We start from the raw sequence: 23823 nt of genomic DNA, 5'->3' as shown, positions 1-23823 counted from the left end.
CATTAATCTCTCTGTTTGCCATTTGAAAGCTAACAGCATGGACCCAGTCCTTGCAGCCCGCTGTGTGAAGTCAAGGGAGCAGAGTTGAGGATAAGGCCTATCTGCTTTCACGGGGGGACGATAACTACCTAAATCGATATTTAGACACCCAGATAAGCAGAGGAACCGAGCAATCCAGCCTCGGTACCTCTAACAATCAGGCCACCCATTTAGGTGCTTGCTGTCTAGACACTACAGCTAAAACCTGTAAATTGGGCCCCCACCTTGAGGAGCCCCAAATTAAAAGCCACTTTTGAAAATCTGGCCTTGAATGGTTTAGAAGGGGGAACTCCAGAGCAGAGATCTGCGTGGTGCAAAATGTCTTTTAATTTTAATGCAGAACCCCAACGGCATAAAAGAAATGAAGTTAAATCTTATACAGCCTGCAGAGAGCTTGGCTGTTGCCTATTTGTTACTTGGCTCATTTCCTTCTGAAGAAGCCTTGTGGGACGTTATGCTCGGGTAACTCGAAATCCTTTTCCCAGCCTTGCTTCTAGTGGGACTATTTCACCTGCTCTCTTTTAACAGCCTGATCTTCAGCGGCACGCAGCTCCAGGGGAAGGCAGTGAGATTGGCAGGGACTGAAAAACCAGGCCCTCTATTTTGGCTGTGACCATGATGCCTTGTTTTAGAGGGACGTGGCTCTGCTCGAGCTTCTGAAGGAGGCTCAGTGTATTCACGGTGAGCAGGAAGCACTTGCTCATGCTCACTCTCTCTCCCTCCCCCTCTCACCCACTGCACTCCCGAATGGCTCAGCCCTGGGTGGCAATAACCTTTGGCCGTTCGGCTCAGTAACAATATACACAAATCTCACCAAGGTGGTCGAGGGATACAGCCTTTTCCCCTAGGCTGTGCACGCTGCCGCTCTGATAAGAGGCTGCTGGGAATAATTCTAACCAGAACGGCTTCCGAGGAAAGGAGGAAGTGGAGTTAAAAAGAATCCAGTTGTGTTTCTTGCTGCATAACTCGGGTGATTCTTCCAGCCTGTAATGTGCCATGTAGTTCTGCCTCCAGATTCAGTCCGGGTACTTCGGCAGAACCCGTTCCATTACAGCAGAGTAGGAAGGAATTGAGAGAAGGAAAAATTTGTTCATGATAAATTGGCAGCTTTATTCATCTCCGAGTTTGCTGCTCCCCTGGAACTGATCTGTATCCTGTTACTGAATCAATAATTTCTTCATTAGACGCCACAAAGGGGCCGCTACCCTACCCTTATTAGAGGTTAAGTCAATCTTCATCTCTCTGTGCATTTGAAAACAATGCACCCAGCAAAAGGCCTGGAGAGTCCTCACACCAGTACAAATGTTGACACAGAGTTTGCACAAGGCAGATTCTTGCCAGTGGCTCTCAGTGCCAATCTTGTCAGAGGCAGGCCTAGAGAAAAATGTGTCCCTGTTCTGAACACACCCCAGCCTTGTCTGCTGCTTCTGTCTGCTTTGACATCCGGAGAGCCCATGTCACTTCTTGCAGTTACTTGTCACCACCCCACAAGGGCCTAGCATGCCCAGAGATCCCCCGGGAGCGTGGGTGGCCAGGGGCAGGGATGGTCATGGGGAGGAACCCCCAACCAAGGAGAGCATGGTCTCTCTGCCTCCTTCCCTGGGTTGCAGGGAGGATCAACTGCTTCTCTCCTTGTCACTGGTGCTCTCATCCCAGCTGCGCTCCAGCCTGTGCTCCACCCTGGGCTCTACCTCGCCAGCTTCAGGACATACTGATGGTTAATGGTATGGTGTCTCCACACAATGTCACTGATTGCCAGAGCTGGGCAAACTCGTTATTTGAGACCTATAGCTCCTTTGTCTGTTCACGACTAGACTAGGTCAGGCTGCTAATAGTTGGTTCATTCTTTGACGATACTGAATAGTGGCTACCAACACCTCTGAGCCTGTAGAATGGCTCCAACACAGGCTATTGGCCAGGGCTATTGCTGCAAGTACTCACGAGTTATAACTCATTATTGGTGCAATGGGGAATCACCCAAGTCACATGGTAGGGTTCCTGCTTTCTGACAGGATGGTGTCCAATCTTCTCCAGATCCTCAGAATGGCCACATTAGCATGTCTAGTGTCAATCTGTAAGAACATTTCCAGCTCTTACCTTTTCCCTCAAACATCTTATGTACAAAAATGTTTCTATAGGAGTGTTTTCGGGAAGCCAGAAAAATGGGTCACAAATACCATCATCTGTAGTTTTCATTCAAAGAAATGCTTTACTGGCAAATACTGCAAACCACCCCTTCCCCCCCGCCAAAAAAAGTCTATTCGCCCAGCTTTAATCATCACATTGCAGTGTGGTTTGGGAGTATGTTAAGGTCCAGTGTGCTTTGGTGTGAGTATTTGCCTTGCCTGTGGGAGAAGATATGAGGCCTCCAAAAGGTGCCTATTATATAGGTACCTTCTGTTTTCCCACCCCCTGCAACCATCCTCCTCAACATCCGATGAAGTGAGCTGTAGCCCACGAAAGCTTATGCTCAAATAAATTTGTTAGTCTCTAAGGTGCCACAAATACTCCTGTTCTTTTTGCAGATACAGACTAACACAGCCGCTACTCTGAAACCTGTCATTATGCAAGGCACTGAATTTAGCCGTATGGAGTGGAAATCCATCAATTTCATGAAAAAACTCTGTACAGATACAGACAGACATGGCATGCATCCGATGAAGTGGGCTGTAGCCCATGAAAGCTTATGCTCAAATAAATTTGTTAGTCTCTAAGGTGCCAGAAGTACTCCCTCCTTTTTGTGTATCTGCTTTCTTTTTGAAGGGGTCAGGCAAAAAAAAATAGCCTCGGGGAAGAATTGTTGTTCGAGTCAGGAGTAGACATTGACCAGAGCCCCAAACAAAGCAGACAAACCCATTGCTGGACTTTTGTGCAGAACATTTCCATTTGGACTGCAGGCTGCTTTGTCTCCTTCTGGGACATGCTAAAAGCTAGACGAGGCGCAAAGAGGGTGGTCTGAGGGGGGACGGTGCTCCACAGTGTGCTGGCGGGCTGGGGCTCGTTCACTCGACATCAGCACCGGTGTATTCAGCAGACTCTGATTTATATAGGAGTGCTCAGGTGCATAACACATATATGTGAGTGTAGGATCGAGGGTTAGTGGCCAACCAGCATAGACAGGGCGTAAGCAGTTCAACAGCCGAAGACAAGAATATCCAATACCAACTCAAATATTACCTATAATCCTAGCTTTCAAATTGGCACAGCCTGTCAAAAAGCACGCCCATGTCATAGTTTCCTAAGGCTTTACGGCACGTTAGTCATTTTGTTTGGGGCTCTTATTGTCCGAGTGCTGTTGAAATACAGAAAAGCCAAGTCGCCGTCAATTCAGACTGTTCTTTGGGTGTTTGACATGAAGCCCAGACACCTTTCTGGGGTTTTCATTCCCCCAGCATTCCATGAACCCTGGAGAATGTGTAGGATTTGAGACTGTCTCTATGTTTTTACCAAGTAATACGCCTCCCAAAATGAAAAAGTGACTGCCGGCATGTCCATTGAACTGTTATTTATTCACCGTTCTTGGGAGTGACCCTGACAGGTTAGTCATCTGCTCCTTCCTGGAGTAAAATCACACCCCCACACAAGGGAGGCACTGAATCTGGCGCACACAGCGATGAGTACTGCTGTGGTTCTGATGTTGTACGATGGGAGTGTACTCTGCTGAGACGTGTGCATTACAGGTCCCCCGCTGGGCTGATCGGCAGAGGATGCAAGTTTCTGCAGCCCACAGCTAAGGGGTTTGGGCTGTTTAGCTCAAGCTGTAGCCGCTCAGTCGTTTAATTCTGGCGGTCGCCCATGCAATCCCCCGTGTGTTGGCCAACAAGGCAGTGGCCGGAGGAGCATTAAGGTTTCCAGAATCTGCGGCCTCAGCCCGAGAAGTGTTCTGCAATTTTCTGTTGAATTTACTTATTCTCTACTATCTGCAGGGGTTGTTGGTATGTAGGTGGGGTGGTGAGTGCCGCTCACTATGCCAAATGGCAGTGGAACAATGAGGCTAAAACAGAATTTTTGGCCAAGTGGCTGAAGCTTCCTGTGGGCGGAGCAAGAGGAGACTCTCATCTGCTTCTGCCTTTTATGGCTGGCCCCTCAATGCTTGAACAATCCCTGCGCCACTTAGAAGAGCTGGGGTTGACCAAGGACAGCTGCTATTGGATGGTGGGTGTACTGGTGCTGCTCAGGGGGGAGTGACTCAACTTCCCAGCCCTTGCCTTGCAATTTGGAGCTGGTTGTGGTGGCCATCCCCTCTTCTCTGCTACAGTCCATTTCTTCAACTTGTATCGCCAGCCTCCTGCCATTGCTACTGTCACTGTGGCGTTTACAGGACACGTCTCCTCTCTGTGCATTCACACAAACCACCCATCTGTGGGGATTGTATATGCCTGTGAGGAAGCTGTCCCAGCTGCACCTGGATCCCTCCTCCATCATCCATGCCAGGAGTGCCTAGTCAGGTCAGAGCCTCCAGACGTCACCTGTCTCTGGCCAAGGACCCATGTCCCACTCCACTCTGCTGCGGGGGGCTTAAGGCCGCACAGCCCTCTACCATACATTGTGGTGTCCCCAGCAAGCCAGTCTGCCTCACGACCAGTCCCTGTGCATTGCTTTCTCTCCAAGGGCTATGAACAGTGCGCCAGCTGTTACCAGTCACCATACGGCTCTTGCTCAGCAAAGTGTATTTCGTCAGGATAAAACATAAAGCACGAAAAGCATTGACACGCTCACTCCACAGATCAGAAATTGTCCATCCTCCACAGTGGGAGTCTGGTAGGCTAACATCCCTTTCCTCAAGGCTGGGGGCCTTTCCTTGGACAGAAGGTCCTGTCTGCTGAATGAAAAGACAGACTCTGAGTCTCCCCACATTCAGCCGTTCTATGCCCCCAAAAGCCCTTTCTACATTTCTTAGGCTTCAAAACGCATGCAAATCGCCCAGGGGGTGGAACGGCTCTGGAGCTGTTTAAGATCTCAGGGGTCATCACCCCCTACTGTTTTTCGTTCCTGTAGGAGCTGTGGTAAGCCCCTGCTTCCATATACAATCCAGGCCATTCACAGGAATAAAAATTTCACTGCTTTTGGAGGGGCACTTTCTGTGCTCCCCAGCAGCCAGAGGGGCTGGTTCTCCCCCTCCCCCTCACTCTCTCTGCCCTGGCCCTGGAGGGGTTCTGTGCCCCCACTGATTGAGGGGCCCGTGCCCCTACTTGCCCCCCACTTTGCGCATTCCGCAGCAGACAATCACACAGAAAACATCAATACATTGAATACAGTGGTCCTCAAAGATATTGCCTGGGGTTGCAATATCTGTGGCAGAAGTGCCCAGCCGTTCTCAAAAAGAAAAGGAGTACTTGTGGCACCTTAGAGACTAACAAATTTATCTGAGCATAAGCTTTCATGAGCTACAGCTCACTTCATCGGATGCATGCCCTTCTCAGTGACTGGCTTTTGCCCTTGAACAGGTGAAAATGCTCAGGGCTTTATGAGGGATACTTTTTCCTAGTGGAGTTTACTCATGTCTCTTCTCAGTTTCAGAGGGGCAGCCGTGTTAGTCTGGATCTGTAAAAGCGGCAAAGAGTCCTGTGGCACCTTATAGACTAAAAGACATACTGGAGCATAAGCTTTCGTGGGTGAATACTCACTTCGTCGGATGCAGTTCTCAGTTTGTGTTTCATCTAGCATTGGGCAAAACCAGTTTGGGATACAGTAAGAACCAACTTGCATCTTCCCTCAATCCTCACAATTAAGCCAAATGTCTAGAACTTTATAAATGTTTCCATACTTCCTGCTTGTGGCAAAGACAAGACACAAGCAACTGGTTTTTGTGTCTGGACAGGGGTTGAGTTAATGGGAACACTCACACTACAACTCACATTAAATCACTAGTGAAGACAAGCCCAAGGACAGAAGGTTGTTTTCATGGTATTTCAAGCCTGACCATAAGCAGAAATAAACCTGAAATCTCATGAAAACAGCTGATCTTCAGTGAGGTTGCTATCTCATCACTGTTTTCTAGACCAGGGGGTTGTGTTTGCTCTGGTCTTAATAGGGGCAGGGAGCAGGGAATAACAGAGGGGCTCAGTTTAGGAAGGGAGGTTCTTGGTGTGGTAAAGATTAAGCATCACTGTTTTAAACCAGGTTTCAGAGTAGCAGCCGTGTTAGTCTGTATTTGCAAAAAGAAAAGGAGTACTAGTGGCAACTTAGAGACTAACCAATTTCTTTGAGCATAAGCTTTCGTGATGAAGTGAGCTGTAGCTCGCGAAAGCTTATGCTCAAAGAAATTGGTTAGTCTCTAAAGTGCCACTAGTACTCCTTTTCTTTTTGTTTTAAACCAGAGATTTGGATTATAGTTTTTAATAAGCATCTAAGCTTCTGGATGCTAGTTCAAGCTGATTATCTGAGCTCAGCTGACGCCTGAGATCTTCTGAGCTAACCCGTTTGCTAAAGAGAAGTGAATATTGTCCAAACACCTGAGTTCTGCTGTGAGCTCTGTGGCCTATAAGGTAAAACATTTGATGCTCTGCCAAATTCAGATCCAACAACAATATTCTGTGATCTGATATATAATACATGCAGCTTAACAAAAGACCAGGAAGCACACCAGGGGCAGGACTGGCTGGCTGTAGTCAATGCAGGCCTTTCATTCGGCAGGAAGATAGGCAGAGAATAAAATGCAGTCAAGGTATTTTTTTTTAAACTAATATAATAATTAACTATGTTGTAAGCAAACACAATTTGGGAGCTAGAGAATGACACCACCACAGTGCTTTGGCATATGAATGAAAAGAGAAAATCAGTGAGCCACATTATACCCTGTGTTAGTCCTGTTCAACCCCAATAACTTAATTGAGCGGAGAATTTGTCCCAAAGATTGTAAATACAGTAATGAATTGGCTGGTGCATGTGCATTCTACTGCCATCTACTGGAGAGCCTGAGAACTGGTCACCTGCGTGTCATAGATCTTATACTGATACGACACCGTTTGTTTTAACTCCGTGGTAGTAGCCTGTGCTTACAGAGCAGGAGGATCTACATTCTCTGCCTCCTGCTGCTTGGATGTTCTGAATAACAACGATGATGGCAATAAAGTTCGCAGGTGTCTGGGTTTGTTACAATGTTCCAGCTCAGGTATTACTTGAAATAAGTGGGGGGTTAGCCCCAGTACCCTGGCCAAATTGCATTCTAACTTCCCCCTGCAGTGTCTACTGGCTCTTGTATCCCTGTTTGCTTGCTGCTTAAACTGTTCTGCAATGCTGAACGGTTGATTAGCTGTTGGGTCCTACCCCAGAGGTGGCTGCATGTCACTGTAGTCTCAAATCCAGGTTTTCTCACATCCGCCCCACCCCCATACACACAGGAGAGTGTAAGGAGAGTGGTCACTTTGGATGAGCTATTACCAGCAGGAGAGTGAGTTTGTGTGTGTGGTTTTTGGAGGGGGGTGAGGGGGTGAGAGAACCTGGATTTGTGCAGGAAATGGCCCACCTTGATTACCATGCACATTGTGTAGAGAGTTGTCACTTTGGATGGGCTATTACCAGCAGGAGAGTGAGTTTGTGTGTGGGGGGGTGGAGGGTGAGAAAACCTGGGTTTGTGCTGGAAATGGCCCAACTTGATGATCACTTTAGATAAGCTATTACCAGCAGGACAGTGGGGTGAGAGGAGGTATTGTTTCATGATCTCTGTGTGTATATAAAGTCTGCTGCAGTTTCCACGGTATGCATCCGATGAAGTGAGCTGTAGCTCACGAAAGCTCATGCTCAAATAAATTGGTTAGTCTCTAAGGTGCCACAAGTACTCCTTTTCTTTTTGTAAGAAGCATGACGACTTGTAGGCAGGGCCAGCGTTCTGCTCCAAACTCCTCATTGTGCATTTGTGGGTACGATCCCCTGCTCATGTTGTGCCTGGCATCTTGTCTGACCCTTTGGCCCTGTTCAGTGTGGGGCCAAATCTGAGCGTGGGGCAGCATTTTATCTATCCCCATTTGAAATGACACCACAAGGTGAGGAATCAGAGCCACAATCTGTTGTTTGAATGGCTAAATCCAGCAAAAGTCTGCAGAGACTTTTGTTCTTATGGATGAATCCATGTTATAGGAGCCTCGCTGCCACTTGGCTTGGAGTTTTATCAAACTGGATAGTTACTCCACTCTTCGTCTTTCTCCCCTTCAGTTCAACCAGCAGAATGACAGAGACTGACCTGGGCCTCCCCACTATCGAGAGAAAGCCGGGGCTGCAGATATGGACCATCGAGGTACGGTGAGAGGAGCGCATCCTTTGCAGACTGGGGGTGTATGGGGGTGTTTTACAAGAAAGAGATGCTGTGAAAATTGCTTGGTGAGAGAGGAAAGATGGTCTTGTAGTTAAAGACGAAGGAAGACTAGGAATCAGGAGCCCCAAATTCTATTCCCAGCTTTATCCCACTCAGTGTGCAACGTTCAACTCACGCAACGGCTCTGGGCCTCAGTTTCCCTATCTGTAAAACAGGGATAATACTGACTTAGGAAACAGGAATGTTGTGGGACTAAAGTTGATACTTTATTACCATAGCAACCAGAGACTCCACTGCACTAGATGCTGCTGGTACACTCTGTAATAGACAGTCCCAGCCTTGTACAGCTTTCAATCTAAATAGACGAGACCATGGGTGGGAGAAAGGAAGCATTACTATTCCCACATTACAGCTGAGAAATAGAGGATTTAAGTGACTTGCCCAAGGTCCCGTAGTGAGTCAGTGGCAGAGTCAAAGACTGAGCCCAGCTCTTCTGAGACCACAAGACTATCTTTCCTCTCCAGAGCAAATACTGTTGTTCACAGCAGCACTGATATGACTGTAGACATGCCTGAGCCCTGTCTGCACTAGTGGCTTAGCCTTGGTACCGACGGCCTGTTGCCAGCTGTGACGGTAAGACAGGTGCTAGGGAGATGCTGCAGATAGCGGGCAGGCCTGACCAAAGGCCTTGCATTCAGTTCTGAACATGGCTAGTGCCTGGCTCGGCCTGTTTTCCCCAGAAGGGTGTTCCACGGCTGGCTTGCTGCTGCTGAGCATGCCCCAAACAGGAGCCCAGCCCCAGGCTTAGAGAGCAGAGCCCAAGGAGCTGAGCAGAGACTTAGTCGTGTGACTCTCGCTGGCAGGGACTGTGCAGTGAAACCTACTTGGTGACGATGTTGCCACTGGGAATGATCGAAAGTCATTGCAGTTCCCTGTTTGTTCACGTGGCATTGCGCCACTTTCCAGGGGAACTGTAATTAAAAGCAAGTCTGTTCCCTAGGGACATGCTGGTATGAGGGGAAACCAGTTGGGCCAGCAGAAAAATGTATGGCTTGAATGCCACGGAACCGGTGTGAGCTGCAGGCTCATGGAGCAGCTCAGCACAGCCGTGTGTGTGTGTGTGTGTGTGTGTGTGTAAGTCATGTTGTAGTGCCCACCAAAGCTGCTTGTTCAACCCCCTCTCCCACCACCAGAACTGAACGTAGGCCAGGGCCCACGCAAATGCGGGAAGCGACCGACTCCTGCCTTGACCCTCAGATCACCCTGTCACAGAGCTGTGAGATTCAAGAGGCAGCTTGGAGCAGGAGGTGTAACTAACGCTCTGAAGTATGTACACGCACTGATCCCTCCGCTGCCTCGCCCATCCCCACCTTTAGTACGCTCATAATTTCCAGGCTACATACCGTGAGCAGAAGAGATTTAGATCAGAGAAATTGGAGATGGAAATGCCTCTTAAATCATCCAGTCCAACCACCACACCCCTTCCCCCCCACCCCCAACCCCATGCAGGCTTGGTTATTGCAGTGGGGGAGGTTTAGATTGGATATTAGGAAAAACTTTTTCAGTAGGAGGGTGGTGAAACACTGGAATGCGTTACCTAGGGAGGTGGTAGAATCTCCTTCCTTAGAGGTTTTTAAGGTCAGGCTTGACAAAGCCCTGGCTGGGATGATTTAACTGGGAATTGGTCCTGCTTCAAGCAGGGGGTTGGACTAGATGACCTTCTGGGGTCCCTTCCAACCCTGATATTCTATGATTCTATGATTCTATTCATTCATTTGGCTTTAAAATATCCCAAGCAATGGAGTCTCCACCGTTTCCGCACAGAATACTTAGTGGATCACATTGTCAGGCCCTTTCTCCTGGTATTCACCCCAGTCCTTCCTTTCTGAACTTCATTGCATTCCTTCTCGTTAGACACGCTTGTATTGCCCTGAATAGGTCACTTTCACCCTTTAGATACTGGTTGACGGGGGAGGCGAGTTATGTGGACCATGGTGCCCGTGCTCCTGGAATATTCAGGGCCAAGGGGTCCGGGTCCACCAATGTGTGGGGCCGGGTCTCTCTCCCGGCCCCACCCACCATCCCCGTGCACCTCTCCTGGCCCCACTTGCTGCCCCCAGGCAATTTAAAAAGCCCCAGCAGCCCCCAGCCACCACCACCGGCAGCGCAGCGGGGCTAAGGCAGCTTTCTGTCCGCCCTCGGTCCGCACCACTCCCGGAAGCAGCCGGCACGTCCCTGCGGCCCAGGGGGAGCAGGGTGACTCCACGTGCTGCCCCCTGCCCTGAGCGCCGACCCCGCAGCTCCCATTGCCCTAGAACTGCAGCCAAGGGGAGCTGCAGGGGCGGTGCCTGCAGGCAGCGGGGCATGGAGACCCCCCAGCCCCTCTGCCGGAGCCGCTGCCAGAACGGTGTGAAGGTCGTTTTCAGGAGCTGCCCGAGATAAGCACCACATCCCTCACCCTCTCCCTCACCCCAACCCCCTGCCCCAGCCCAGAGCCTGCACCCCACACCCAAACTCCCTCCCAGAGCCTGTCCCCCACATCCCCTCCTGCACCCCAACCCCCTGCCCCAGTCCAGAGCCCGCACCCCACACCCAAACTCCCTCCCAGAGCCCTCACTCCCAGAGCCTGACCCTTCACTCCTCCTGCACCCAAACTCCCTCCCAGAGCCCGCACCCCACACCCCCTCCTGCCCCCCATCTCCCTGCCCAAGCCCAGAGCTCGCACCCCAAACACCCTCCCACACCCAAACTCCCTCCTAGAGCCTTAGGTAGGTGTGGGGGGAGGGTAGCAGGACTTGGACCCATTTTGGGCAACACCAAAAATTATACAAACCTGCCGCCCCTGCTCATTGATCATTGTTTTGAATCCCTTGTGGTTCATTGATTCATAGAACTTAAGACCAGAAGCAACTAGTATATTGCCTCAACTTATCTACAGGCCATAGCCTTTCACCCAGTGCCCCTGCACTGAGCCCAGTCACTTGTGTTTGGCTAAACTCTTCCAGAAGGGCATCCAGTCTTGCTGTGAAGACTCCAAGAGAGAGAAACCACTGCTTCCCTGGGTAGCCTGGTCTAAGGGTGCATCACCCTCGCAGTTGTAAAAATGTGTGCCTTCTTTCTAACTTGAGTGTGATCCCCTCTTGATTGTCTAGCACTGTGTTAATAAAAGGCGTGATATGGAACAAACCAAACCAGAACATTTGTTTGGGAAATTACAGTAATATACCCTTGTGTACATAGTATGCAGTATGTACAGTGTACGTGGTCAATATCTGCCTACACCCATAGCACACAGAAATCAAGCTAGCCCAGGACTGTGCTCTATAAATAGCGAGTGAGTCATAAACCACACATCACTGGTCTGAATTTCTGCCCAGTGAGTTTGCCCAGTTTCATATTCTTGTTCGAAGTGAACTGGAAAATTCAATGCAAATTTGAATGGAGCCCAGAAAGCCATGCTGCCTGTTCTCTGCTCATCTGAGTGAGAGGACACAAGGGGGCTCTCAGCATGTGGCTTACTGACCTTCCAGATGCTAATTCTCTGCCTCTATGAAGCCCTCTGTCTCTTCAGTTTCAGAGTAACAGCCGTGTTAGTCTGTATTCGCAAAAAGAAAAGGAGGACTTGTGGCACCTTAGAGACTAACCAATTTATTAGAGCATAAGCTTTCGTGAGCTACAGCTCACTTCTTCAGATGCATCTGAAGAAGTGAGCTGTAGCTCACGAAAGCTTATGCTCTAATAAATTGGTTAGTCTCTAAGGTGCCACAAGTCCTCCTTTTCTTTTTGTCTCTTCAGTGTTAACTAGGTAGGTGCCAGGAATGCTCCATTCTGGGCCGGCACTGCCCCAAGAGGTCAACTGCAGCAGTCAAATCCTCTGGTAATGGTGAGCCTGGATGCTGCTCAGGCCAACAGCTGGGTTTGGACTCAAGTCTTTCAGCCGTAAAAGTATGAAGCTCTGTCACTTGATTTAACAGACTAAGGGCCTGAGTCAATGCCTGTTGAATCACATGGGATTTGTCCCAGGCTTTAAGCAGTAGGAGACCTTTACTTCTGCTGATAATCATAGATAAGATGAGACATACACTGCGCATTGGGTTGCTTTGTTATTTATTCATTCCCCAGGCGCCTCCCTGGGCTGGGCACTGTACAAACAGCTAATGAGACAGTCCTTGCACTAAAGAACTTAGCAACAGCAACTCAGGGGCACAGTCGGGAATAGAACCCAGGTGTCCCAAATACTAGTCTAGCACTCGTCCCACTAGACCACGCTGCCCCCGAAGGGAAGCGGTGTACTTCAACAGAGGCTCAAAACAGATAGAGAGATCTATTTTAAAGGTCCATTAAATCATAGAGGGAGAATTCAGCCTGTACTTCTGGGCTTCAGCTAAAACTGAGTTAAGTTAGCAGTCCATCTTTATTAATCCTTGACAAATTTAGGGATGGATTTTCCCAGCTAGGAGACCTAACAAATTTTCAGTTGCTCTCTGATCGTATAGCGATGGGTGGCGTGTAAGAACTTAGAAACAGAGGCCAAGGCATGAGTCATTCACCCACCCTCCAGTTCAGAGATGAAGTCCTTTGGCTTGCTCTGCTCTGCACGTTAGAGACGTGCTGTGAATAGAGTCTCCAGTTCGGCACCTGTTGCTAGCACTATGCAAAATCTTAGAGCCTAATATTTTCAAAAGGTGTTTGTTTTGTTCGCACGTGGTTTACCCAGCTTGTGTCTAGAGTACAACAACTGGTCTGGAAGCATCAAAGAATTTATATTCTGGGGTGTGGGAACCTGCTGGGGTGTCTGGGTAGGTGGCTGGAGTCTCAGTGTAGCAGCAATATGGTCTTTCTGCAAAGGTGAACTCAATGGCACAGGCCGTAAACAGCAGAAAGACATGATGGTTCTTGGAGCAAGACTCTTGGGTGCTTAGTGTGAAATCCTGGCTCCCCTGAAGTCAATGGCGAAATCCCCATTGATTTCAGTGGGGCCTGGATTTTGCATCTTTGCTGCTTCCCTCTTTTGAGCCAGGCTTATGGCATATACAGAGGAGAAGAGGATGCCCCATTTGTTACCGCAGCAAACTCACTGTTGTCTCTTGTCCAGGCCTTTTTTTTACTGTTGCTTTCTCCGATTTCTTGCAGAAAATGAAAATGGTTCCCATTCCCGAAAAGGCTTACGGGAGCTTTTTCAAAGGAGACTGTTACATCATATTATATGTAAGTCAGTCAAGCAGATATTGGTAGGTTTGGAAATGCTCTGCACTGTTTCATTAACCTCCCTTGGACTGGAGCTCAAGTCACTCCTTTGCCTGGTTCCAGCAGCACCGTTCTAAAACGTAACCTATTCGCCAGCCCATCAACCGCCTGATTTTAATGCCTGAAATTGCATATTCAGTATGAGAGAGGCCAGAGAAGCAACAAGAGGGGGAAGTGCATGAAAGAGACGATCATCTCTGTTATGGCCTCTTGAAATAACGCTCATGCTCTGCGCTCCTGCGGTGCATTCCACTCCCCCACCCCACCTCCAGGGATCGTGAAGGCGAAGGCCTATAGATTGAAAATGGACGAACTGGATTTTGGGTGTGCCAAGGGCCCGGTTTTAGCTACCTTAAAAAGGAGCTGGTTTTCAGGGGTCGGGTGATCAGCCCTTTTCTTGAGAATCAGGCCCCTCTAAGGTGTCTCAAGTTGGGTTCCTAGAAATTCAGGCAGCCAAAATCACTGGTGGTTTTTGCAAAAGTAGGCCTTCGTGACTTGTCCACGGTCTCTCACACAGTCCGTAGCAGAGCTGGGAATAGAAGCCAGGTCTCCTGCATCCCGTCCTGTGCTGTAACCACAGTATTGTGTAGTGGTAAGAAAACTGGAAGGGGCGTGAGGAGAGCTCATGAGTTCACTCAGAACTTGAGCCAGGCTCGCTTGCAATTTGACCTCAAAGGCTGAGGCACTTCAGAGAACCTAGGCTGAGCAGCTGGCTTGTAGCAGCAGAAGTGCCCTGCGTTCCCAGGGTGATATTCCAGGGTAATGTGCTGTACTGGGGCTTCTTTAATATCTCCCCAACTCTTCTTCATTTGCATAGACCATTCCAGGTTCAGAGCATAGGTGCTGGGGGGACAGCCCAGTGGTTTCCGTCATAAAACAGTGTTTACAGTTTGGTTCACAATTCTCTCAACTCCCCGGCCATACACATTGTTCCAGCACCCCCAGTTCAGAGGCCTCCTTGGGTTCACTTTTCCATTTGGCAGCTGTTCTGAGCAGTGCACCAGGTTGCAAAGGGATGAAAGCCTCTTTGATGGACTTAGCTCACGTCCTAAAGCGGGTGTGTGTGTGTGTGTGGGGGGGTAACTTCTCTCCTTCCTCCATCACCCCTGCAACTCAGGTCTTCCACCCTCCATACTGGGGGAATTGCTGGTAGACCCTCATGGTCAGTGGGCCACAGACCCACCCAGTGGTGAGCTGGAGCCGGTTCGCACTGGTTTCCTGGAACCGGTGGTTAAATTTAGAAGCCTTTTTAGAACCGGTTGTCCCATGTGGGGCAACCGGTTCTAAAAGGGCTTCTAAATTTAACAACCAGCCAAAAGTGGTGCCTTAGGTGCTGACTCCACGGGTGCTCCGGGGCTGGAGCACCCAAGGGGAAAATTTGGTGGGTGCAGAGCACCCACCGGCAGCTCCCCTTGTCCCCGTCCCCAGCTCACCTCCGCTCCGCCCCTGTGTTACGCACTGCCTCGCTGTGCTTCTCCGCCCCGCTTCTCCGCCCCCCCGACTTCCCGCGAATCAGCTGTTCGCGTGGGAAGCCGGGGGCGGCTGAGAAGCAAGTGGCAGCTTCGCGCTCAGGCCCAAGGAGGCAGGGAGGGGAGGGGAGCTTGGGCGGGGGGGCACGAGGAGGGCCGCCCGCACCACAGCAGGTAACTCGGGGCGCACAGAGGAACCGCTCCCCGCCCCAGCTCACCTCCGCCTCCCTGGGCCTGAGCACGAAGCCGCCACCTGCTTCTCAGCCCTCCCAGGCTTCCCGCACGAACGGCTGATTCGTGAGACGTGGGGGGGGGCCGGAAAAGCAAAGCGGGGCGGCACATTCAGGGGCAGAGGCGAGCTGGGGCCAGGGGCAGGGTGGGGGGGGGACCTGCCAGTGGGGGCTCCGCACCCACCAAATTCTCCCCGTGGGGGCTCCAGCCCCGGAGCACCAACGGAGTCGGCGTCTAAGGTGCCACTTTTGATGTGATCGGTGGGGGGAGCGGCCGCTCCCTCTGCTCCCCCGCTAGCTTTGCTACCCCGCCCCTAGGAGCCAGAGGGACCTGCCAAATGCTTCCTGGGAGCTGCCCCAGGTAAGCACCGTCAGGACTCCTCACCTCGCCCCCCGGCAGGTCCCTCTGGCTCTTGGGGGCGGGGCGGGCACCCACTACTGTGGCTCACGAGACCCTCCTGCCCCGTTCCGGGGGCAGTCAGGTGAGGGGGGTGGATGGGGCAGGGATCCCAGGGGGAGGGGAGGACTGAGACCCCCTCGTGGGGTGAGGGGGGAACCAGTTAAGATTTTGGCAGCTCATCACTGGATCCACCCCTTCTCTGCCAAGTCCTGCTCACATTGCACTGGTACATGAGCAGCTCAGACAGAGCCGTGTTTTCCCCCAGATCCTGCCCTGCCTTCCTTATGGAGGGGAAGCAGAATTATTCCTTTGGTTTATTCAGGGCTGGGGGTGGACTCAAATGGGTCTCTTCTTCCCACCCGTCAGGCTGATGCAGCTGCACATGGACTAAGCCCAGGTTTATTCGATGGAGGAGTGTTTGTCACTCCAGCATTAGAAGAATCAGCTTGTTCGTGCTGGGACATGTTTCGCTTTCCTGGCCAGACATTGCCTGAATACAGCCTGCCTGCTGCTCAGTGACTCATAGGGTGGCACCCTTGGGATCTTTAACAAAAGGGAAGGCCCACTGTGCCCTGCAGCTAATCATATTTCTCAAGCAGATGCTTTATGAAAGCAAACAGCAAGGCTGGCTAAATCTCAAACACAGCCATGTGTGCTCGGAAATGAAAGCACCCAGCTGCCATTGACTTGAATGGAAATTCTGCATGAGGAAACAGAACTTAGCCCTTAGACAGGGCTAGGGGGGAAAGTGGGGTTGTGTTGAAGAGTTTGTCTACACTGCAGTTAGACACCTACGGCTGGCCCATGCCAGGTGATTCAGGCTAAGGGGCTGCTTAATGATATAGACGTTTGGGACCCTCTTACCTCACAGGGTCCTAGAGCCGGGGCACCAGTATGGGCCCGAATGTCTACACTGCAATTAAACAGCCCCTTAACCTGAGCCCCACAAGCCCGAGTCCACTGGCACAGACCAGCGGCAGGTTTTTTAACTGCAGTGTAGACATACAGATGGGCAGTAGACTAAGACTCAAGCCTCGAGCTGGGCAGGAAATGGTTTTTCTCTCCCACAAAAATGTTCCTGTTCTTCATGGGGACAAAGCTCTGTGATCCTGGGCAAGTCACTTAATCTCACTGTACCTCCAAGTGTAATCACGCTATTACTTCCCTTTGTCTTGGGTATGGAGGTCGCAAACTGGGTACGGATTGTCTCTAGAGCAATGAAGCTCTGAGCTGCTTGCAGGATTGCACATTAAATGGAGTGATTTCATTGCACATTAAGCAGCTATATCTAAAGAAATCAAGTTCTTCTCTATTTGGGCTCTTAAACCGGTGCTCACCAGTGTTATCTGAGCACTTTCCACAGAACAAAACAGATCAACAGAACTTAGCTTCAAACCATTTTATAAAATGAGTCTCTATTAGCTTTCCTGTACAGTGGATGATGGAGTTTAGATGAGAAATGCCGGCACCATTCACAAAACACCTGCCTTCAGAGGGCTTGCCTTTTCTCTTTAGGGTATTTGGCTTCACACACCAGGAATCACAATAGGAGCTGTATGGACCTCAAACCACATGGAGCTAGACCTGTGTTTGAGAGTCAGCAGGGTTTCACACACCATTTGTAGTCACTTTGTATTTATTGTGTGTGTATAATATATATGTGAATAGAATCATAGAAGATTAGGGTTGGACCTCCCCCACTGCAACTTGAGAACATTGCTCCTTGTTCTGTCATCTGCCACCACTGAGAACAGCCGAGCTCCATCCTCTTTGGAACCCCCCTTCAGGTAGTTGAAGGCTGCTATCAAATCCCCCCTCACTCTTCTCTTCTGCAGAGACATTGAGCCATTGATCACCACCTGTTGAGCCCGATGATCTATATTGTGTACAAAAAACTGCATTCAGTGAATGTTATTTAGGCTGCAAAATCAATCACTCAAAAATTAGGAAATGCCAGATGTACAGATGCCCCTGCAACTGTCAGTCTGCCACCTTGTACTCGATGAGCCAGGGATCCTGTGGGGAAAAACAGTGGGTGATCATGTAATTGAAGACTGTATCCTCATAATGCACATGTGTAAGAGCGTTTTGTCCAGGGATCCAAAAGCACGTAGGAACATTCATTAAATAACCAATAGAACACTCACCAAACATGAGAGTAAGGGCAGCTCGCAAGTTGCCGCTCTCAGGCCCTGATCTAGGATAGGGAGGGAAAGGGTGGGTCTAGTAGTTAGTATTGGTCTGGGGCATGGGAAACCTGGAATCAAGGCATTGTTCTGTCACAGGCTTCCTGCGTGAATGTAGGCAAGTCACTGAGCCTGTGCCTCCATGAAATGGGGATAATAGCACCTCCCTACCTAGCAGGAGTGTTGTGAGAACAAATAAATTGAAGATTTTGAAGCACTCCGTTACTATGGTAATGGGGCCATATATCTACCTGAGACATAACCAGTAAGCACATGCTAAAAATGTAGGCATGTGCCTAAGTCCCATTAAGTGCTTGCCTGAATCAGGGCCTTCCAGCGTTCTTTATGGCTCAAATCCTGCTCCCATTGAAATCACTGGCAAAATTCCCAGGAGCTTCTGTAGCACAGGGCTGGGCCCTAGAAGGACAGCTTGACCTCAGGCAGGTTTTTGCATGCAGAATATTAAGGGTAAATCCTGTTTCCCTTGCTCGGGGAAACTTCACTGATTGCACGGGAGTTTGGCCTGAGTAAGAGCGCCGCGATCTGGCTCTCTAGTTTATACCAGTTCTCTTCTATCAGAGGTATTATTCACAAGATGCCAATCACACTTTCAAGCTGGCTTGGTTCCTGGATTGCAGATCTAAGCAGATCTGCATGATTCCACTGAGTGAAGCCTCTCAGTGCAATGAATCTCACCCTGACCTCCTCTTTATACCGCTTTTGTCTTTCCAAGAATAAGAAGACCTCAAACGGCTTCATGATGGACCTGCACTACTGGATTGGGAAGGATTCATCTCAGGATGAACAGGGCGCTGCGGCCTTCTATGTCACCCAGATCGATGACATGCTTGGGGGGAGCCCAGTGCAACATCGAGAAGTGGAGGGACATGAGTCTGAGGTCTTCAAAAGCTACTTCAAAAGCGGCATTATGTGAGTGGAAATAAATGGAGACTGCCAGGCTGGTCCAAGCACGCAGGCTAGGCTGTAGGTCTGGTCAAAAACATTTTTTTTTTATTTTTTTCCCCTGTTTTGTTCCAAATTTTCAAAAAATTTAATCACCATTTTAAAATCTGAAACATTTTGGCCAGCCTCAGAGCTGGTCAAAATCAGGGGAAATTTTCATAAACTCCTTCCTCAAATTTTTCTCCCCAGTTTTTTTATTTTGGAATGGGAAACATTTCCCCCATCTCTACTAAATCCTTTGAATCTTTACTGTACACTCAGGGTAAAAATTGGATGGGCCAAAACTACCTCTTTATTAAACCCCAGCAGGCCTGAGTCTCATCTTAGCTAACCAGAACACATCGTTAGGACCTTCATAAAACAAACTCAGCACAAGGGACAAGATTCTAATTTCACATTGGCAGTAATCAGGAGTAACTCCATTGGAGTCAATCTCTGTCTATTTTAGGCTTCTTTGTGACCTCCATTACCACAGTATATGAAAGCTTTACAATCTCTAATGTATTTAGACCAGTGGACCAACCTTTCTCTCCGGGACTGCCGCATACCTTGTGTAGTTAGCCATACCTGTGCAAAGCTGGGCTAAAATGCTATGAAATCTGAATTCCCGCTCACATTGCTGATAGCATGTTATTAACTATGTTAATAACTATTATTAAATGTTATTAATTATTATTAAATTTGTGGACCAAGTTGAAATATTATGTTACTGGTGTGTTCCCAACGGGGCTAGAACTATTATAAAACCCCAAAGCTACATCTTTTCTTTCCAACACAGGCATGTACATTGCTGAGACTTAGTGCAAGGCCTGATACATGTATGTGAGGTGTTAGGTTGTGCAAAATGCATGGTGATCATGATAGGGTGCCACCCATCCCATTCCATGCTGGTGCACCCCACAAGCCAGGAAAACAGCTCAGGAATTGTTTCTGATTGCTTTGTCATCTTGGGATGCGTCTGGGTCTTCATCATAAAGTTTCAGAGTAACAGCCGTGTTAGTCTGTATTTGCAGAAAGAAAAGGAGTACTTGTGGCACCTTAGAGACTAACCAATTTATTTGAGCATAAGCTTTCATGAGCTACAGCTCACTTTGTGTTGGAAGGAACTAATGACATCATGCCTCGTGACAAAGGTGTGGGGCAAGGGTACCCCAGTGTCATGAGGCACCTCGCTACCACCTGCCCAGGAGCATGGATCAGCGTTCAAGTCACACTCCCGGTCAGTATCTGGCCTGAGCCGGGGAAGCTAATGGTTCAACTAGTGGACCAAATTCAGTGATGAATCCTGGTCGCGTGCCAACTGAGGCGCGTTGCGCATACACGAAGAAGAAGAAGAAGAAGAAGAAGCAAGAAGCAGTCAACAACAAAATAGGAACGGCCATACTGGGTCAGACCAATGGTCCACCTAGCCCAGTATCCTGTCTTCCGACAATGGCCAATGCCAGGTGCTTCAACGAGAATGAACAGAACAGGGCAATTATCAAGTGATCCATCGTCTGTCGTCCAGTCCCAGCATCCGGCAGTTGCTGTGTATCAGCAACCTAAATCCACCAGTTTCTGTCAACACAAGCACTTCCCTCCAGGCCCCTCTCTCGCAGTACAGGTTAGCGGTAGGCACACACCAACCTCCAAGTCGTCCGAGCATCCCACTGAAGTGCTCAGCCCCTGTTCCATGGAGCACGCATAGAAGTCTCAGATTTACTACTCCCAGAGAAGTAGTACACCAAGCTTGCAAGGTTCAACTCAGCATCACCATTTACTTTACACCCAGCTCTCCATATATTGATAAACTTTTCAAAGAACAGAGATTCAAGTGGTAGAAAGTAAGAATATTGGAAACAAATGGTTGCTTAGAAAAAAATCATAACACGCTTTCCAGAGCCTAAACTTAACTCACAAGACATTCCCTGTCTCCTACAGGGTGGCTTCCCCAAATTCCTTTTCCCAGCCAGCTCTCATAAGATCAAGTTTGCTGATGGCTTGTCATCACACATTGAAAGGAATAACTCGGGGGGAGGGCTTCCACCTGCATCCCCAGATCGAGTTTCAAAAGTTCATTGTCTGTCTTCAAAACAGGATAAACCCTGGCTGGGCTTGTTCTTTCCTGCAACCTCCGTAATCTATTGGTTAGAATTTTGCTCAGACTGTAAATGGATGTGAACTGTACAACATTTAATTTACATGTAAACAGACCGAGAAACATTTCTTGCCTGAAAAAACACAACTGCTTTTCACCTTCCTGATGACCAGTCCCTTTGTCACAGACTTTAAGTATGTAATTGTCAGTTTATATATGTAACACCTTACCCAACATCCATACGTACACCTCACAATGGTTATGATGACCAGTGTGACACAGGATTTAATTGGAAACCTTACATGACATTCTTCTAGTGAACCCAGTGGATCCTTGTACCCTATATGCCCTGGGCATTCAGTGGTTCTAGGGTCACACTAGGACCTGCAGTCAAACATTGTGATTCACATGTCCCACAGCACAAGCACAAATAGCTTACGTCAGAGAGGAGGGTGGCATCCTGAGTCCCTGCAGAATGCTGTTTTAATTAGGGATGGTCAAAATTTTTCCATCAAAACTATTTTTTGATGGAAAATTAGATTTTTTTCAATACAATGTTTTCTATTTGCAAAAAGCGCCTGGGAACTGAAATATTTCAATTCCGAAATGCCCCTGCAGTGCCTCATGGGAGAGACACTTCAAGTGGTCATGAGCCTATTCTCCTCTATGGGCCAGGTTCGCCATATGGATGCCACCTCCCATGATGCACCACAGCCACGCAGGACCGTCCTTACCCATATGCAAAGTACGCAGCTGTGCAGGGCACCTGGAAATTTGGGGCACCACATTTCCTGGTGCCCTGCGTAGCTGCGTGCTGCCCCAGCCCCTGCCCTGGCTCTTCCTGCCCCTGCTCTGCCCCAGCCCCTCTCCCACTCCCCTGAGCTCTGCAGCAGGGCCGGGCCTGCACTCACCGGTGGCGGGAAGTGCAGACACAGACCCAGCCACACCGCCAGTGAGTGCTGGGGGGTGGTTCTCCCTGCCCCCCAAGCCAGCCCTGCCCCCCCCGCAGAGGCCTGCCCCACCACCCCCCCGCAGGGGAGCTGCGTAGGGCCCCAGAATAGCTAGGGACAGCCCTGCAGCCACGTGAGCCCTAGGATACAAGAGGGAAGATCATGGTGCATCATGGGAGATGTAATCTGACCAGAGAACCTGGCCTGTCGAGGAGAATGGGAGCATGAGGATCACAAACTACAACTCCCCTGAGGCACTGTGGCAGCATTTTCAAATACAAACTTCTGGATATTTTGGATTTTGGGGGTTTTTTGCCAAAAACTTGACATTTTCCTGGAAAAAAACCCTCATTTTCTTACCTGCTCTAATTTTAACCCTCGATTCCCTGTTACCCAACAGCTACAAGAAGGGAGGCGTAGCTTCAGGATTCAAGCATGTGGAGATCAATATGTACAACATCAGACGCCTCCTTCATGTCAAGGGGAAGAAGCATGTGTCAGCCACAGAGGTAAGGGCAGAAGCGCTTGATTCGTATTAGTCACTCGTGGTGAATTTCATAGGAGCAATGCTGTTGGGTAATGGTCTGGCATACCATATGGCTTTCCAGTGGTCCGATTCTGACCTCGCTTCGGTTTTATACCCATGTCACTCAATAGGACCAAATCCTCAACTGGTGTAAATCACTCTGATTCCAATGAAGCCAATGGCGCTGCATCAGTTTGAACCAGCTGACTATCTGGGCCATAGATTTCAGTGGATTTACGTCTTACACCAGTGTGAGATCCAAATCAAGCCCTCTGAGCAATGGCTGCAAATGCAGAGCCTCATTCTCATCATCTTTACACCAGTGTAACTTGATGTTGAAGACAATGGAGTGACACTGGTATAAGTGGAAGCAGAATCAGACTTGCAATCCTTCCAGCCGAAGTCACGGATTTCTTACACAATTAAAACCAAGCCAACGATTAACTTGATTTTGTAGCTGCCTTGTCATCTGAAGCTGGAGAAAAATGGTTCCGGTTTTTCTATGCATTTCCTTAGGGCCTACTGCAGGTGGTTGTAATAATAATGATTACATACGATGCTATCATGTTTCATTATGTATGATTAACATATTATTCAATACTGTAATATTATTGTATTTTTAAGACCGCATTGGCTTGCCAAGACATGCACATGTCTAAGCTGAGTCACCACACTGCTGCATTGCTGTAACCCTGGCTGTCCCTTCCCTCCCCCACTCAGCGCTAATATTCGGCCCTGATCCTTCAGAGGCTTGCACACATGCTTACCCTTGTGCTGTGCTAGGAGTCTCATTGGCACCAACTCACACAGTACACGCAGAGCTTCTGACCCTGCTTTATGCAGGATCGAGACCTTGGCTTGTATATGTGCTGTTGGGCACTGCACTCTTAAATGGGTGAGCTTCCCAGACAGGGAGCCTGGGGGAGGAGTTCTGTGGAAGCCCGTGCTATAGAAGCCCATGCTCTGTTATGCAGAGGCAGCTGGGACTGCAGCACTGAATATAAAGGGTCTCTTTCAAGCAGCAGCGTTATTGCTCATCCCCACTGTAAGCTCCTTGGGTCAGGGACCGTGCTCTTTCTATTAGTCCTGAAACTTTTCCATGGGGGCGGGGCGAATCCATTTTCCGATCAACTCTACTCAACTGATCATCACCATTTGCAAATCCCTGCCTTACAGAATAAACAACATTCAATAACTTACAGTGGATTTTGCTATCCTGCAGAGAGAGAGAGAGAAGCTGGATATGAGTCAGCAGTGTGCTCTTATTGCCAAGAAGGCTAACGGCATATTGGGCTGTATTAGTAGGAGCGTTGCCAGCAGACCGAGGGAAGTGATTATTCCCCTCTATTCGGCACTGGTGAGGCCACATCTGGAGTATTGCGTCCATTTTTGGGCCCTCCACTACAGAAATGATGTGGACAAGTTGGAGAGAGTCCCGCAGAGGGCAACGAAAATGATTAGGGGGCTGGGGCACATGACTTA

At 49.2% G+C, this 23823-nt stretch overlaps 1 protein-coding gene across 3 annotated transcripts in view; it reads left to right on the top strand.

Annotated features, from left to right (window-relative positions):
* VILL (villin like) overlaps positions 1 to 23823 on the top strand; it is a 66161-nt gene that overhangs the window by 5404 nt on the left and 36934 nt on the right. Inside the window, exons 2-5 of one of the 3 annotated variants that reach the window (XM_073334726.1) lie at positions 8194 to 8275; positions 13427 to 13501; positions 18559 to 18755; positions 22216 to 22324. In XM_073334726.1, coding sequence (XP_073190827.1) covers positions 8207 to 8275; positions 13427 to 13501; positions 18559 to 18755; positions 22216 to 22324 — 450 coding nt within the window. In that variant the 5' untranslated portion in view covers positions 8194 to 8206. The remainder of the gene's footprint in view (positions 1 to 8193; positions 8276 to 13426; positions 13502 to 18558; positions 18756 to 22215; positions 22325 to 23823) is intronic. The other 2 variants (XM_073334727.1, XM_073334729.1) reach the window with 2 other exon arrangements.

This window comes from Lepidochelys kempii, chromosome 2, assembly GCF_965140265.1.
Source record: "Lepidochelys kempii isolate rLepKem1 chromosome 2, rLepKem1.hap2, whole genome shotgun sequence".
Classification (NCBI taxonomy): Eukaryota; Metazoa; Chordata; order Testudines; family Cheloniidae; genus Lepidochelys; species Lepidochelys kempii.
The sequence above is the reverse complement of the archived record's forward strand: the minus strand, read 5'-3'. Positions and strand labels throughout refer to the sequence as shown.